The following is a 17,106-nucleotide window of genomic DNA, read 5'->3' as shown; positions in this document are numbered from 1 at the left end:
ACTCCCATCTGTAGACCTTTCCACACGAGCAGATGGCCTCCTTAGAGCTCCATACCTGCTCACCGACATCTCTCCTTCTCTCTCCTCTCCTCCTCACTCTGATTCTCTGCCTTCCTCCCTTTCTCGCTCATTCTCGCCATCTCTCTTTCTCCCGCTCCCTGGAAGACTGCGCTTCGGGGATGCACAGTTTTTACACCGTTTTTCTTTGATTTCCCTTTATGAGCAGATTTCAGACAAAATGAACATTTACAGTACAGAGCCAGCCAGAGTGGGTGAGAGAGCGTCTTTTCCCTGAGGACTACTACTTACAGCACGAAAGGATCATGATGCATTTTTATTGAATTGCAGCATATATTTAGCTCTTTACTGTTTACTGTACTCTACTTTCCATCCGCAACCCAACAACCATTTTCACTCAAGGCAACAAGGGATCCCCTTCAGACTATTTGTCTCTGAAGTTACTGCAGCTGTGTGAGTTGACATGCACAATCTATCACTCACTGTTTCTCTAACTGACGTATTCTCTCACTCTATCCAAAAGCTGCTGATTTATTAGCATACTGTTAACTGATACTAAACTAAGAAGAGAGGAGAGGGTGAGAAGAGGAGAGGAGAGGCATCACAGTGGCCTCTCTGTCTTTCGGGCACAAGTTCTTGCCATCTGACACCTGCCACTGAGTGGGCATGAATCCTCTCTCCTTTTGGCAGGAAGTACAGGGCAACAAACAGGAAGTCAAAGCAGGGAGTGTATCATATGTAGATTCCACTGGCCCCAGGAAATGGCTGCCTTTAGTATCTGTGATGAAGCCTGGCCAGGAGAGCACCTGCCTTCCCAACAGAGGCCCTTTGAGGGGACATACAGCCATGATGAGGCCTCTGAATGTCAATTCAACACACAGATGTCTCAAAACAAGCACAAACACTGCCAGCTATTTTGCTCTGGCTCTTTCAGTAGACATGAGAGCTTGGCTTCAGGTTCAGCCCCAACAGTCCCCAATTGGGAAAACAAGGCAGTACCCTTATGCCCTGCACCTTTGCTATTACACTGCTGTAAACAAAGTATGGACAAACAAAATGTTTTAGACTTGTTTTATATGAACTCAGACACCAAAAACTGGTTCCAACACACAGGATAAAGACACATCAAACATATTATCCAGACAACTCATTGATAGTGTAAAGGACTGGGAGTAGGAGAGGTGGAGAGCATAGGCGAGTGAGTGAGTGAGTGAGTGAGTGAGTGAGTGAGTGAGTGAGTGAGTGAGTGAGTGAGTGAGTGAGTTGAGCGTGAACACTGATGAGGCCGGCCATAGAGATGCAGTGTGCCGCCCGGCTTGCACAGAAAGCCATTCAAACCAAACACACACAGATGTTCACACACTCCCTCCCGCCCCCCTAGAGGCTCCGCAGGTGACACTCCCTGGCAGGGCAACCGCGAGTGTAACTCAGCAGATAGAGAACTCATTTAGCCACAGCCAAACGCAAACGTACCCTTATACACATGCAATGATCTCAAACACAAATACACAGAGTGTAGATGCAAGCTTGCACACACTGACACATTGGTAGTCTCCCTCTTCTTGATCGTTACCTTTTCAGTTTCGTAGTGACCATTAGGTTTACAGTGAACATATGTTGAACCTCATCCAATGTCAAGCATAGTGTATATGCATATACAATCAGTTACAGATTAGAAAGTTCATGATGAGAATATGAATGAGCCTCACACAGACAGTGAGCATAAGTTGACACACCGAAAATATATTTTGTGTGTGAATCTGACAGTATAAACTGCAAACCGTCACACTAATAATATCTTCAGTCCTTGTGAGGTGTCTTTCTGGAGGTTTCATGTTAAAACATGACTAAGGAAACCACTGCATTTGGTTGAGCCCATTATTTTCAAATGCTTGCATCGTATGGAGAAATAACTACCCACCTCTATCCATCCGGAGGATGGCCAAATGGGAGATATATTGTATCTCAATAACACCAGCAGAGACCAAAATAATTGGAATGGACAGATATGCAGCAGCTACAATTTAGCATCCGCTGCCCTGCAAACTGAATTAAATATGGCAACCTGCAATTAAATTCCATTACATTTCTCCAAGACAAGTATTTTTTATTGTCTATTATAAGATCTGAAAACATGAATACAATCAGAACCCATCAGAAAATACGAATATAAAACTGATTTGGTTTTCAGAAGATAAAATAGTAAAGATCATGGGCATCATTGTAACTTGACTCTAGATGGTCTTGAACAGAGCCATGCATTTAGAGAGTTAGGACATTGAAGTTTCTGCATGATACTTCAACATTCTATGACAGCCATGTTAGCACCCCATTAACATTACATGGAGAATATTTAAATAATGCTATGTAACTGAATGTCTACAATTAGAACATTATTCAACCTTCTAAAAGTTCCAACTGTGAGTTCCAACAAATGATTGTACAGTACCACATACAATTAGTAAAAAGCCAAACATGGGACTGGACAAGTGATAAAACAAATCAGCAGGCACACAGTAAATCTGAAATCTCAGACAGACAAGTCATTGTCACCTCTACTGTATCTGACTGTCGAGTCAGAGAGAAGGAATGTTCTGACAAAATATTCAGAATGTAGTTAGCTATAGTAAAGCTATCTGAGGTAAAACAATGAAAACCGTGGCGGCTTGGAATGTTAGCAAGCTATGAGGTGAACATTGTCATGAATCACTCGAGCACACACATCTGACGAGATTACACTGTAGAAACCCATTCTCCATATTGGTCACAATCCCAAACCACACTTACCACACTCCAATCTGTTGGTGCTGACAGTAAAGTAACAGTGAAGTGAAGCAAATGGCACCCTATTCCCTTTATAGTGCACTACTTTTGACCAGAGCCCTATGGGCCCTGGTCAAAAGTTGTGCAATAGATAGGGAATAGGCTGCTATTTAGGATGCAGCCAGCGACTCACCATTGACTGTGAGCTGCACCCAGCTGCCATTGTGGAAGGTGTTGTACTGCTGCTCCAACATCAGGACCCTACACTCGTACCAGCCCTGGTCTTCTGAGCGCACTGGGTCGATCTGAAGAGACGCCTTCCCGTGCAGGCTGGCTCTACCTGGGGTGGGAGAGAAGAACAAAGGTAGGGTCAGGAGTCAGGACCATAGAATTTTAGTTGATCCAAATGGTACACCCAACATAGCCGCCAGTGTACCCAAAGAGCACCATGAATCAGTGTGATGCGCATATCTAAACATTGATGACGCTTACACAGCTCTTTCATTATTCCACTGACTGTTCAATTAATTAATGACACTACAGTATCACACCGCCAACACACACCAGCATACTGACATAGCGCTGACACAGAAATCACACAGCTGGCAAATACGTAGCTGCTCTGCCAACAGCATCTTCTCTGTGTCTCTGAGCAGGTTCATTTGGTAAGACAGTGGCCTTGGATTGTGCTGTTAGATACCCCCTAACCTATCCAGTTTGATTACAGATGGCTTTAATATAAAGAATGCTAATGCGAATACCAAGGTCAGGGGGATTTGATTTGACCCAAAATGAAAATTATTGGATTTGAATTTGAGCTGTTCCCAATTCCTACTACTTCACAACCTCTCACAATAAACAAACTACAAACAGAACCTGGCCAGAAGAGAGCTGCCTCCCAGTATTAGGATTAATAGATAACATTACCTGGAGGGCAATATCTCTTGCTCTCTCTCGTCTAGAAGCTTCCCAGCTAAGGTTCTCCTCTCCTCTCCATCTCTTACTCTCTCTCTCTATTTTTTTTTATCTCTTTCTTTCCCTTGCCCCCCACCCCACCTCTCTCTGTCTCTCCCCAGCCAGTGTTGTCATGTTTGCAGTTTTCCCACCAAATTGGGCTACCTTGAAAACGATGTTGCAGTTGAAAATGTATTGGTCATGGGTTGCAGGTTTTTGGGCTATTTCTAACATGCTGACTAGACCGGGGCATTGCGCGCATGTTGATTTTGTCCATCCACACCAGACGCGATCAGGACACACAGGTTGAAATATCAGAACGAACATGTAATGGATTACAAAAAATAACTGTAAACCGTTACAATACCAGCAAAAAAAAATGTTTTAAGTAGATAATTACTTCTAGGATTACTTTCAAATTTAGAAGGGATATTTTCAGAATATTTTTTTTCCTTTCATATTAACGTCAATCATATAATTAACTGAAAAAGTACCTCTTTGATCTTACCGTCTGAGCAACATACACAGTCACAAAGGAAAAGGGTATGGCGCGCCAATGCAGCGCATTACCCCAACCCCATGCAGTACATTTTTTTGGATGGCATTTTCAAAGAACAGTGTGTTCAGAGAAGAAAGGGGCAGTAATGTAACAGTTCAATGCAAACTATGTTTTCCCACGGTAAAGCTGCTGTCGATATCCAGAGACTCGACTTCGAACCTGAAGAAACACTTGGATGTAAGGATTACGATTGGGAGGTGTGGATCGTTATCTTGCTTAGCTAGCTAGTCTCTAGAGACAGACAGGTTGTCTTCACAATGTTACCAATCTTCCGATATAGGTCGGAGATTTCAGAGAGTACTAGCTAGCTACTTAGTCAGATTTCTAGCTAGCTAGCCTGTTTAGTTTGCTAATTTGCTTGCCAACTGTCCTACACTATGTGGTATGCTGCTCACTTAAGGTTGCTCTGTCGGTTGCTAGCTACTGTACTTAGCAAGATATTATAGCAAGTATGCTATTGTGCTAATTTGTTAACAATTTAATGAAATCTATTTTAACTAAGACAAATCAGTTGTAGATAGTTGGGTGAAATCCACTGGGCTACATAGCCTAGCTAGCTAGCTAAATCAAAAGTACAAAAAAATAACGTTTTGAAAGTTAACGTTAGTTGCACTCTGTAACCCAACATTACAAGATGCTTACTGTCAGGGTTGTTGCTAACTTAGTTAGCTAGCTAGCTAGCTATGGTTTCAGAGTACCATGCTACCCAAATCAAGAAAGCCACACTGCAGTATTTCTGCTGTTTAATAGTTTTTTTCAACCCAAATAAATATTTGAGTATTTCTATACAAAAAATATAAACCACCATAGACATCATTGTTTGCATTCACAGCTTTGTCCATATGTGAGTGGTTACATGTTCCAACCCCAGCCCTGTGTTTATGAGATAGGGGCAGGCTATAGAAAGTGAAACATAAGTTTCAAAAGGTTGGACAAAATTTGGGTAAAGCTACAATCCTTAATTGAAACAATAACAAGCTTCTCACTCCACTGTTATTTTACTTATACTGTATTGTCATAGTTAAGTGATTACATTTTGTTTTTTCAGAGGATGCATAACAATCAATGGAAGACCCTGAGCAGGAAAAGGCAACCAGATGACATGGAGGAGTGGAGAGATGCACAGCCATCTGCAGATGGCCAAAAAGGGACATCTTGTACACCATTGAAACAAGCAAAACTATAACTAGAAGAACCACACACCTAACAAAGCCAGGTTAATCACTGGGTATTTGACTTCATCATAGAGGATGTGCAACCCTTTTCACTAGTAGAGGTGCCTTCATTCCCCCAAGCTAGTAGAAGGAATCAGTGGTGGGAGAAAAGTTATGTGTAGAAAGACTTTGATGCATCGGATAGAAAAGGAATTTGAGTCCATGAAAGAAGCTCTCTCCACCAAACTCCAGAGCATAAAGTCAGTCTGCACCACAGCAGCAGTGGTGTAAAGTAAAAATTCTTTAAAGTACTACTTAAGTACTACATTTTAACAATTCCATTTACTTTTTATACTTAAGTATATTTAAAACCAAATACTTTTAGACTTTTACTCAAGTAGTATTTTACTGGGTCACTTTTACTTGAGTCATTTTCTATGAAGGTATCTTTACTTTTTCTCAAGTATGACAATTGAGTACATTTTCCACCCCTGCACAGCAGACATCTGGTCTGCCCATAACAGATGCTTCTTCAGCCTGACATGCCACTGGATCGAGGAGGACACCTTGGAGAGGGAGTCAGCTGCTTTCGCTTGTGCAAGACTGAGAGGACGTCATACCTACAGTATGATGTGATTACTGCCAAGTTAAGTGAAATACATGAAGACTTTAAAATTCAGCACAAAGTGAGGGCCATGTCTGATATGTGGGTTTATTGCACCTAGCTGCACTTTTTGTTTTCTTAAACAACTAAAAAAACTACTTGGTGGACTAAATGTGTGATTACACTGTAAAAATGTTTTCTTCATATTTTCTATTATATTCTATATTATATTCTATTTTATATTATCTCTCATTTTAGTTATTCAGCAGACACTCTTATCCAGAGCGACTTACAGTAGTGAGTGCATACATTTTCATACTTTTTTGTACTGGTGTCCCGTGGGATAAGTGTTTAGTACCTATTTTCACTTTGGAAAAAATCGTGCCCAAATTAAACTGCCTCGTACTCTATTCTAGATCATACAATATGCATATTATTATTACTATTGGATAGAAAACACTCTCAAGTTTCTAAAACTGTTTGAATTATATCTGTGAGTAAAACAGAACTAATTTTGCAGCAAACTTCCATACAGGAAGTGAAAAATCTGAAAACGAGGCTCTGTTCCAGGGCCTGCCTATTCAACTGGCTTATATTTATCGATATACATGCACTTCATACGCCTTCCACTAGATGTCAACAGGCAGTGGAAGGTGGAATGGGGTGTCTAGCTTGATCTGAGGTCGAACAAGAGCTTTTGGAGTGGCAGGTCAGGAATTTCCTTTCTCTACCTAGGCGCGCGAAGCACCTCCACATTGTCTTCTGATAAGCGTTCGGTATACACGGCTAATATCTCCGGCTCTGATTTTATTTGATACATGTGATAATAACTTCGTAAAGTATGTTTTTTCAACCGAGTTTTATCAGATTATTTAACGTTTATTGGGACTTTTGGAGTTTTCCGTTCTTTGCGTCGAGAGAAACTGGGAACGTCATCAACATTGGCTAGCATTGTGGCGCGAATTCGACAGGAGAAAAGGACATTCTAAAACCAAACAACGATTTATTCTGGAAATAGGACTCCTTGTACAAGATTCTGATGGAAGCTCAGCAAAAGTAAGAACAAGTTATGATGTTATTTCGTATTTCTGTGGGAAATGTTATTTCTATTCTCCGCCGTTTTGGCGGCCGCAGTCTCGCAATAATGCAAGCTGTTTGTTATGGTAAAGTTATTTTTAAAAATCTAACACGGCGGTTGCATTAAGAACCAGTGTGTCTTTTATTTGCCATACAACAAGTATTTTTTTGTAAAGTTTATGATGAGTTCTTTGGTCAGATTAGGTGAGTGTCCAAAATAGCTCCTGACATTCTGGGGAAATGTTGCTACATTTTCACAATGTATAACCACGGTTTGCAGCTCTAAATATACACATTTGCGAACAAAACATAGGTGTATTGTATAACCTGATGTTAGAAGACTGTCATCTGATGAAGTTGTTCAAGGTTAGTGATTAATTTGATAGCATTCGCAAAAAAACAGCAAAAGATATCTATGCGGTGAATAAATGCGGTTGTGTGTTTGGCTATTGTGGTAAGCTAATATAATGCTATATTGTGTTTTCGCTGTAAAACACTTTAAAAAAATCGGAAATATTGGCTGGATTCACAAGATGTTTATCTTTCATTTGCTGTACACCATGTATTTTTCATAAATGTTTTATGATGAGTATTTAGGTATTTCACGTTGCTCTCTGTAATTATTCTGGCTGCTTTGGTGATATTTTTGATGGTAGCTGCAATGTAAAACTATGATTTATACCTCAAATATGCACATTTTCGAACAAAACATAAATTTATTGTATAACATGTTATAAGACTGTCATCTGATGAAGTTGTTTCTTGGTTAGTGACTAATTATATGTCTATTTGGTCGGTTTTGTGATAGCTACCTATGCGGTAGAAACATGGTGAAAATATGCGGTTGAGTCTTTGGCTATTGTGGTTAGCTAATAGAAATACATATTGTGTTTTCGCTGTAAAACATTTTAAAAATCGGAAATGATGGCTGGATTCACAAGATGTTTATCTTTCATTTTCTGTATTGGACTTGTGATTTCATGAAAATTATATTATATGATATCCCTGTCCCGTTAGGCTAGGCTATGCTAGTCAGCTTTTTTGATGAGGATGCTCTCGGATCCGGGATGGATATTAAGTAAAGGTAAAGCCCTTACTTATACCTGTTTTTAACATGTATCCTTTGTCCTGCACATTGTGTTTTAGCCCACATTTTTCAATAGGTGTACATGATTAAAAGACGCATTGGGGTCTGACTGTGATCAGATCTTATAGGTGTAAATGGACAAGATCAGGATGCAGGACACATGTTAGAAGCAGGTATACAGGGCTTAAATCAAACCAAATCAAATTTTATTTGTCACATACACATGGTTAGCAGATGTTAATGCGAGTGTAGCGAAATGCTTGTGCTTCTAGTTCCGACCATGCAGTAATATCTAACAAGTAATCTAACAATTTCACAACAACTACCTTATACACACAAGTGTAAAGGAATGAATAAGAATATGTACAAAAAAATATATGGATTAGCAATGGCCGACTACATTTTTAAGTGGTTGTAGAATCGAACGGCTCTTTTCTGGATTTTGATTATTAGCAGGTATCGGCCTAATTCTGCTCTGCATGCATTATTTGGTGTTTTACGATGTACACTGAGGATATTTTTTGCAGAATTCTGCATGCAGTCTCAATTTGGTGTTTGTTCCATTTTGTGAATTATTGGTTAGGGAGCGGACCGCAGACCTCACAACCATAAAGGGCAATGGGTGTCACATCTGCTCCCCGTACCTGCTTCGTCTCTCCAGCGTCATTCCATGTGACAATGGGTTCTATAACTGATTGAAGTATTTTGGAGCTGATGTTTAGGTCGAGGTATGTGTTTTTTATTGTTTTTTATTATTATTTTATTTAACCAGGCTAGTCAGTTAAGAAAAAAAACTTATTTTCAATGACGGCCTAGGAACAGTGGGTTAACTGCCTGTTCGGGGGGCAGAACGACAGATTTGTACCTTGTCAGCTCAGGGATTTGAACTTGCAACCTTTCGGTTACTAGTCCAATGCTCTAACCACTAAGCTACCCTGCCACCCCGTATACATATATATATTTGTTTCTTCTTTTGTCTAGATAGAATTTGTATTCTTGGTCCTGGCAACTGGACTTTTTTTGGAACACCATTATTTTTGTTTTACTGAGATGTACTGTTAGGGCCCAGGTCTGACAGAATCTGTGCAGAAGATCTAGGTGCTGCTGTATGCCCTCCTTGGTTGGGGACAGAAGCACCAGATCATCAGCAAACAGTAGACATTTGACTTCAGATTCTAGTAGGGTGAGGCCGGGTGCTGCAGACTGTTCTAGTGCCCTCGCCAATTCATTGATATTTTAAATGTTGAAGAGGGTGGGGCTTAAGCTGCATCCCTGTCTCACCCCCCAGCCCTGTGGAAAGAAATGCGTGTTTTTCGACAATTTTAACAGCACACTTGTTGGTTGTGTACATGGATTTTATAATGTTGTATGTTTTTTCCTCAACACCACTTTCCATCAATTTGTATAGCAGACCCTCAAGCCAAATTGAGTCTAAAGATTTTTTGAATCAACAAAGCATGAGAAGACTTTGCCTTTGTTTTGGCTTGTTTGTAAATTAGGGTGTGCAGAGTGAATACGTGGTCTGTCGTACGGTAATTTGGTAAAAAGCCAATTTGACATTTGCTCAGTACATTGTTTTCGCTGAGGAAACGTACGAGCCTGCTGTTAATGATAATGCAGAGAATTTTCCCAAGGTTGCTGTTAACGCATATCTCCGGTCGTTATTGGGGTCAAATTTGTCTCCACTTTTGTAGATTGGGGTGATCAATCCTTGGTTCCAAATATTTGGGAAGATGAACTGAGGATGACGTTAAAAAGTTTAAATATAGCCAATTGGAATTTGTGGTCTATTTATTTGATCATTTAATTTAGGATACCATCACCCCACAGACCTTTTTGTGTTGGAGGGTTTGTATTTTGTCCTGTAGTTCATTCAATGTAATTGGAGAATCCCGTGGGGTCTGGTAGTCTTTAATAGTTTCTTCTAATATGCCCACATTTTTGTTTTTGCCTTAGCACTGCACAGCTGGATCAAATTATCAACTCATCATCAAGCTTCAAGTGGTATTTATGTATTCATTTGTGATGCTATCCTTGATATGATCCTGTTATTGTCACATGCACATATGTGTGCATATGCATCTATCAATCCAATGTTATCATGATTTGTTATCAGGGATATTATACTTCAGTAATCCACAATGACCTGGTGATGTAAAAGTCTAATAATTACATTGTCTTCTACATTCCTACAGAAACCTTGTAACTGGAGATTCCTTCAAAACGATTGCCTACAGTTAACGTGTAGGGCACTGCAAGGCCATCTGGGACTGCCTCATGGAGGAATTCAGGTGTGTGAAGGCTACCTGTGTCCTGCATAACTTCATGAGGATGGACACGAGGACCAGGAGGGGATCTGCAGCTCGCCACCGTGTGCCAGAGGAGAAGTCTGCTGCTCTGCAGGATGTTTCAAGGATGGGGTCCAACAACGCAGCAAGAGGCAATCTGTGTACGGGAGATCTTCACCTCCTACTTCTTAGAAGAGGGTGCTGTTCACTGGTGACACCATAGACTATAGACACAACCTGGTGACACCATAGACTATGCACAACCAAAGGCTATTTTAAGAGCCATTTACATTGCAATTAGAGTATTCTTCCATTTACTTAGCTATGTCAACTGCAGTTATTCAATTCCCAGTTTCTCGCCCTTTGATTTCTACTTCTCAGGTGAGGGTGCTGTTTAGGTAAGGGTGTGATGTCTGTACAAAAACAAAACAGGCTATTTTAAATCACCCATATTGAAGAAAAATGTAGGACAATTAGACACCATATAACCCACACCTACATACTCATGTATCAATCTGATTGATGGATTGTGTTGTGCAGTAAGCAGGCTCAGGTGTATAACTGTAGCTCCTTCCACCTTCAAGGAATAGGCAAGAGGGCCAACCATGGAGAATAGTAAGACACTTCATTATTTCTATAACTAGGCTATATTGTTTGTCTTGGTGTGCCCGTTCATGTTTCCCAGCATAAAGTACTATGCAGCCACTTAGTGTGGTGTGGACACCAGGTGAGGCCACACACACAGATTCCTGTTAGAACACTGTCTCTTTAACTACCTTATTTTCTCAATAACAGTATCTCTCCTTCACTTCATCCCTTGCCTCATCTCCCTAAATTCTCTAGGTTATATCAGCTATGTCGGTGAACCCCTCCCGCATCTGAACCGGCTACATAGAGGGCACAGCATGATCAGAGGTGAGAGGTCACTTGTTCAGGTCAACAGGATGTATTATTAAAGAGATGCTTTACATTGAAATACAGATAGTGTAACGTTCGTCGTCTGAAGATGAGGAATCATCGGACCAAAGCGCAGCGTGGTAAGTGTTCATGTTAATTTATTAAAACAGAACACTAAACAAAATAACAAAGAGAATGAAACTAAACGAAACAGTCCTGTCTGGTACAGACACAAAGACAGAAAACAACTACCCACAAAACACAGGTGGGAAAAGGCTACCTAAGTATGGTTCTCAATCAGATACAATGAGACAGCTGCCTCTGATTGAGAACCACACCCGGCCAAACACATAGAAATAGTAAACATAGAATAAAAACATAGAACACCCACCCCAACTCACGCCCTGACCAAACTAAAATAGAGACATAAAAAGGATCTCTAAGGTCAGGGCGTGACATTACCCCCCCAAAGGTGCGGACTCCGGCCGCAAAACCTAAACCTATAGGGGAGGGTCTGGGTGGGCATCTATCCGCGGTGGCGGCTCTGGTGCGGAACGTGGACCCCGCTCCACCTTAAGCTTGGCCCACTTATGTGGCGCCTCTGGAGCGGGGACCCTCTCCGCCTACTCCGGACTGGAGGGCGACTCTGGCAGCTACGGACAAGAGGGAGACTCTGGCAGCTCCGGACAGGAGGGAGACTGGCAGCTCCGGACAGGAGGGAGACTCTGGCAGCTCCGGACAGGAGGGAGACTCTGGCAGCTCCGGACAGGAGGGAGACTCTGGCAGCTCCGGACAGGAGGGAGACTCTGGCAGCTCCGGACAGGAGGGAGACTCTGGCAGCTTCGGACAGGAGGGAGACTCTGGCAGCTTCGGACAGGAGGGAGACTCTGGCAGCTTCGGACAGGAGGGAGACTCTGGCAGCTTCGGACAGGAGGGAGACTCTGGCAGCTTCGGACAGGAGGGAGACTCTGGCAGCTTCGGACAGGAGGGCGTCGCTGGAAGGTCCGGACTGGAGGAGACGCAGAGACAGCCTGATGCGTGGGGCTGCAACAGGGCCCACCAGGCTGGGGAGACTTACAGGAGGCCTGGTGCGTAGAGGAGGCACCGGATAAACCGGGCTGTGGAGAGGCACTGGAACTCTGGTGCGCAGCCTTGGCACCACTCCTCCAGGCTGAATGCCCACTTTAGCCCGGCCCCTCCAGAGTGCAGGCACAGGTCGAACCGGGCTGTGGGGGAGCACTGGAGATCTGGTGCTTACCACTCGCACCTCTCCATTAGGCTCAATGCCCACTTTAGCCCGGCACGGGCGGAGCGCAGGCATACGACGAACAGCACCCTCCCAGCGCCCCGGAGACGCAGTACGCAGAGCCGGCGCAGGATACCCTAGGCCGAAACGGCGCACCGGAGACCAAACACGCTGAGCTGGCACATTCCGCCCTGGCTGGATGCCCACTCTCGCATGGCACTTGCGGGGGGCTGGCCTATAGCGCTCCGGGCTATGAGCTCGCACTGGCGACACCGTGAGCTTCACCGCATAACACGGTGCCTGACCAGTACCACGCTGTTTCCGGTAAGCACGGGGAGTTGGCTCAGGTCTATCGCCTGACTCCGCCAATCTCCCCGTGTGCCTCCCCCCAAAACAAATTGGGGCTGCCTCTCGTGCCTGCTGCGCTGCCTTGCCTCAAATCGCTGCCTCTCAGCTATAGCTGCCTCCAGCTCTTTTTTCGGGCGGTATTCCCCAGCCTGTTTCCAGGGTCCCTTACCGTCCAATATCTCCTCCCAAGTCCAGGAGTCCTGAACCCTCAGCTCCTCGTTACCACGCTGCTTGGTCCGTTGGTGGTGGGTAGTTCTGTAACGTTCGTCGTCTGAAGATGAGGAATCATCGGACCAAAGTGCAGCGTGATAAATGTTCATATTAATTTATTAAAACAGAACACTAAACAAAATAACAAAGAGAATGAAACTAAACGAAACAGTCCTGTCTGGTACAGACACAAAGACAGAAAACAACTACCCACAAAACACAGGTGGGAAAAGGCTACCTAAGTATGCTTCTCAATCAAAGACAACAATAGACAGCTGCCTCTGATTGAGAACCACACCCGGCCAAACACATAGAAATAGAAAACATAGAATAAAAACATAGAATGCCCACCCCAACTCACGCCCTGATCAAACCAAAATAGAGACATAAAAAAGATCTCTAAGGTCAGGGCGTGACATAGAGATTCAGTAGTCCCAGAGTTAATGATCCAAGGTCAGTTTTGCATGTCACCTCCTGATGATTATGATGACTAACAATGTTAGAATAAAAATAAAAACAAGGCTTAAACATGCTCTTTCTCTCCATCTGCAGATATGTTTTGATGAGAGAGAGGATGCCAACCCCCAGTCCCATCATCGCCACCTCACCCACTCTTAAGATAACCTCCGGGCCGACTAGAGACACTATTATGTAATTGTGATGAACTGAGAGAATATTTGGGTAACACTGAATGTAAAAAATAAAAACTGGCTGTTGTTGACAAGCATATTCAGTTCATATACATATTATTCATATTTAATTCAGTGATTGAAATTATGACCCCATCCTCAGTAGCCTATTCCAGCAGGAAATTGAGGAAACAAGCATTTACTATTGCGAAATCGCCTCACTATTCATGTTGATTAAATCAGTCTGTTAATTTGAACTAAGCAAACTGCTAAATCGTTCAGTTTACATCTTGCCTACATCTTGTCTAGGCTACTGTAGCCTTATTTCTTTATCATACCAGTCAAGCGAGTTAAAGCGACATCCATTGATGGAAAATGATCTGGCGAGTTTAATCAGGGCAAATTATATTTTCTCTTGTCACATATACAAATTCCTTTATTACGTAATTATTTATTATTATTAATAATTATTATTTTGTAACGGTCGTCTCAACTTACTATGATATTTGTTCTTAATTGTCTCGATAACGTTATGGAAAAATGGTTTATTGTATAGATATGGCAATTCCTATCTTGCTGTGAAAAAATAAATAATTGGCTAGTTTTCAGGCCTTTTGGGCAGGTTTTGTGTGGTCATTTGGCTAGAATTTTTGCTTGACCTGGCAACCCTGTTCCAAGCTCCCCACAGCTACCTGATGAAGCACAGGGCTTGGAAAAGGAAAGCACTTAGTGTCAATAGTGAAAAAGACTGACTTTTCTTTGAAGGCTCGGGAGATTAATAGGAAATCTCATAGTAGGAAGTCATGTCACAGAGGATGAGAGAAGTTGAGTAAACCAGGCATGCTGAAATCTGTCTCACAGCTTCCAATCCACTGCATCCACACGGCTTCTGCTACAGCCCTGACAGTCGAGCCAGATGAACTGACTGAAACTCTCCTCTGTTAGAGCTGTGCCCTGCGACAAAGATCCTTTTCCAAACTTTGAAATGTATATACGGTTTGTACTGTAAGTACTGTTTCTTGTTTGTTCATTTTGAACGTCAGGAAAACATATTGGCGTGGAGGGCGGGCTGGATTGCTCTTCCAGTAGCGCTGCATATAGATGCGATAGATAGCCTTTTACTGGGATGGCTGCCATAACTGACGAAAAAAACGGCGGGTTTTTGTTGAGCAGGAAATCGATAAGGCAAAGGGAAGAGGGTAGAGGAAAGAGGGAGACTGCAGTCCTGCAGTAAAAAGGCGAGGCTTTAAAAGTCATGTCTATTTTAGCCTGGGTGATGAAGTGCTGAGTAGGGTAGGTGGTGGCGTGAAGGGTAGGGATCGACCTCAGGTTCAATCTGTCACCGAGTGAGAGGCGTGCTGTAAACAGAATTAACAATACTATGTACACATCAGGACCAGCCCTTCCAGGGCATTCACACACACTGTAATCTAACACTACTGCTGCCTACAGTGGATATTGCCCTCTGGGTTTATTAATATCACACATAGGCTTCGATCCATTGCACTGCTGCAATAGCTGTAGAGAGAGGAGAGGAGAGTAGAGCTAAAGAAAGCCATGCAGCTAAACGTTCAGTTCTTTAAAGACCATAATCCCTCTGCAGGCTTTTCCCTGGCTCTGATTGGAGGAGAGACGGAATTAGGTTTGGGTGAGATGTAAGACCAGCCTGTCTCCAAAAATCTTTAACTAAAAATGCACAAACTAAATATCATAGTGTCTGCATTATTGATTGTTTCTTTGCGTTAGTTGGTGCAAAAATAGCTGATTTTAAATGTTAGATTTGCATATCACCTTGGGCAATTGGCTAACACACTAGAGGAGGAGCACTCCATTTCTGTCTAGCACTGATTAAGACACTTGCCGAAGGGTAATATTCAGTCGAACAGTAAAAGTCTGTATTTTCCTCCCTGCAAGAGAGAGGTGTGCCACTCCCAATCCACTTTAACATAAATACAACACATATGATGTGAACCATAACCCCATTATTTAACATAATCTAAGATAGAATCCCTTGTAAAAGATAAGGTCATAGTGGAATTACAAAATACACTTCAGTCTTCAGGTATGCCCATTTAAAGCTCACAGACAGAGGCAGAGAGACATGAGAAGCTAGCTTACCCCCACATACGAGCTCTGCTACTGTAAAAGGCAATCCGAAACCTCTTATCTCCAGCATGAATACATTTAGATCCAGAAATATAGGATTAATATAGTACATTAAGACACAGAAATATAGGCGGAATACAGTACATTAACACCCAGAAATATAGCAGTACATTGACTGCCTTGCAGGACTAGCCAGTCTAACCGGGCAATGACAGTACATTTAATCTCTGTTCCACCCAGATGAATTATTTATTTGGTGAGAAATGGGAAATGGGGATTCATGAGAATAGCCAGCCAGGCAGATCTTATACAGTGTGCATGTGTGTGTGTGTGTTTGTGTGTGTTTGTGCATGCGTGTGTTAGGCAGCAGGCCACTCTGGCCTAGTGGGCCATGGTAATCTCCAGACACTCAGCTCCATGTAGACACAGAAAGGATATAGTCCCATAAAACACCCAGGGGAGGTTCTCATGAACCATGGCCCAGTCTCAACCATTATGACACTGTCACAGCTCTACTGTAACATGGCATCTGTCCCCACAATACACTTTAATCTGAGCTGCAATGTGCGTCAGCGTGTTAGTGCTGCCTCTGTTCTGTTCTTTTCTGTAATTTCATAGCATTGGAACCAGGCTATATGGCAAATGCTCACTAGTTCCTTGGCTCTTACCGGTGTACTCTTGGTCAACATGGGGGGTGGAAGGCTCTTACCGGTGTACTCTGGGTTGACATGAAGAGAGTGGAAGGCTCTTACCGGTGTGCTCTGGGTTGACATGAGGAGAGTGGTCGGCTTGGCTCTTACCGGTGTACTCTGGGTCGACATGAGGAGGGTGGAAGCGGAAGCTGATGAAGAAGGGGATGGGCACTCCGAACTTGAACCACTCCACCACGTAGGGGGGCTGCTGGCCGTCCAGGGGAGGGGACACGTCACATCCCAGGATCACGCTCTCTCCAGCGCGCGCCGTCACAAACTGGGGCTCCTCTCTCACACCGTGGGCAACTGGGGGGAAAAACAGGAGAGGTTATTTTAACCAAAGAGCAGAGGGTCCCTTAAAGAAGGAGGGAGGTAATGGTACAGTACATGTGCTGTACTGTTCTCGTCTACTACAGCTGTGCTGACCAAGCAGAGAAGATATTGCTGCTTAGTTTCCCAATGCCTATAAAACAC

At 42.9% G+C, this 17,106-nt stretch overlaps 1 protein-coding gene and 1 long non-coding RNA gene across 17 annotated transcripts in view; one reads left to right on the top strand and one right to left on the bottom strand.

Annotated features, from left to right (window-relative positions):
• The window catches only part of LOC129831951 (protein turtle homolog B-like), a 77,702-nt gene that overhangs the window by 36,462 nt on the left and 24,134 nt on the right, over positions 1–17,106 (bottom strand). For 6 of the 9 annotated variants that reach the window (XR_008755833.1, XM_055895602.1, XM_055895603.1 and 3 more), the window contains exons 2-3: positions 16,693–16,938; positions 2,975–3,121 (exon numbers count right to left, since the gene is read on the bottom strand). Coding sequence is in view for 8 of the 9 variants with exons in the window: in XM_055895602.1 (XP_055751577.1) it covers positions 2,975–3,121; positions 16,693–16,938 (393 nt within the window). In the remaining variant the exon portion in view is untranslated. Of the gene's footprint in view, positions 1–2,974; positions 3,122–16,649; positions 16,939–17,106 lie in introns of those variants that run through there. The other 3 variants (XM_055895598.1, XM_055895600.1, XM_055895601.1) reach the window with 2 other exon arrangements.
• Positions 3,911–13,929, top strand: LOC129831953 (uncharacterized). 8 transcript variants are annotated; one of them, XR_008755840.1, is made up of 5 exons: positions 3,911–4,471; positions 5,343–10,220; positions 10,412–10,665; positions 11,348–11,419; positions 13,758–13,929. It is a non-coding gene; the product is annotated as an uncharacterized LOC129831953 (long non-coding RNA). The 8 variants fall into 8 exon arrangements; XR_008755841.1 differs by having other exon boundaries at positions 3,912–4,471; positions 10,412–11,119; XR_008755838.1 differs by having other exon boundaries at positions 3,914–4,471; positions 5,343–5,510; positions 5,951–10,220; positions 10,412–11,419.

This window comes from Salvelinus fontinalis, chromosome 33 (genome assembly GCF_029448725.1).
Source record: "Salvelinus fontinalis isolate EN_2023a chromosome 33, ASM2944872v1, whole genome shotgun sequence".
In the NCBI taxonomy this organism is placed as follows: domain Eukaryota; kingdom Metazoa; phylum Chordata; class Actinopteri; order Salmoniformes; family Salmonidae; genus Salvelinus; species Salvelinus fontinalis.
Note: the sequence above shows the minus strand (reverse complement) of the source record. Positions and strands in the feature narration are given on the sequence as shown.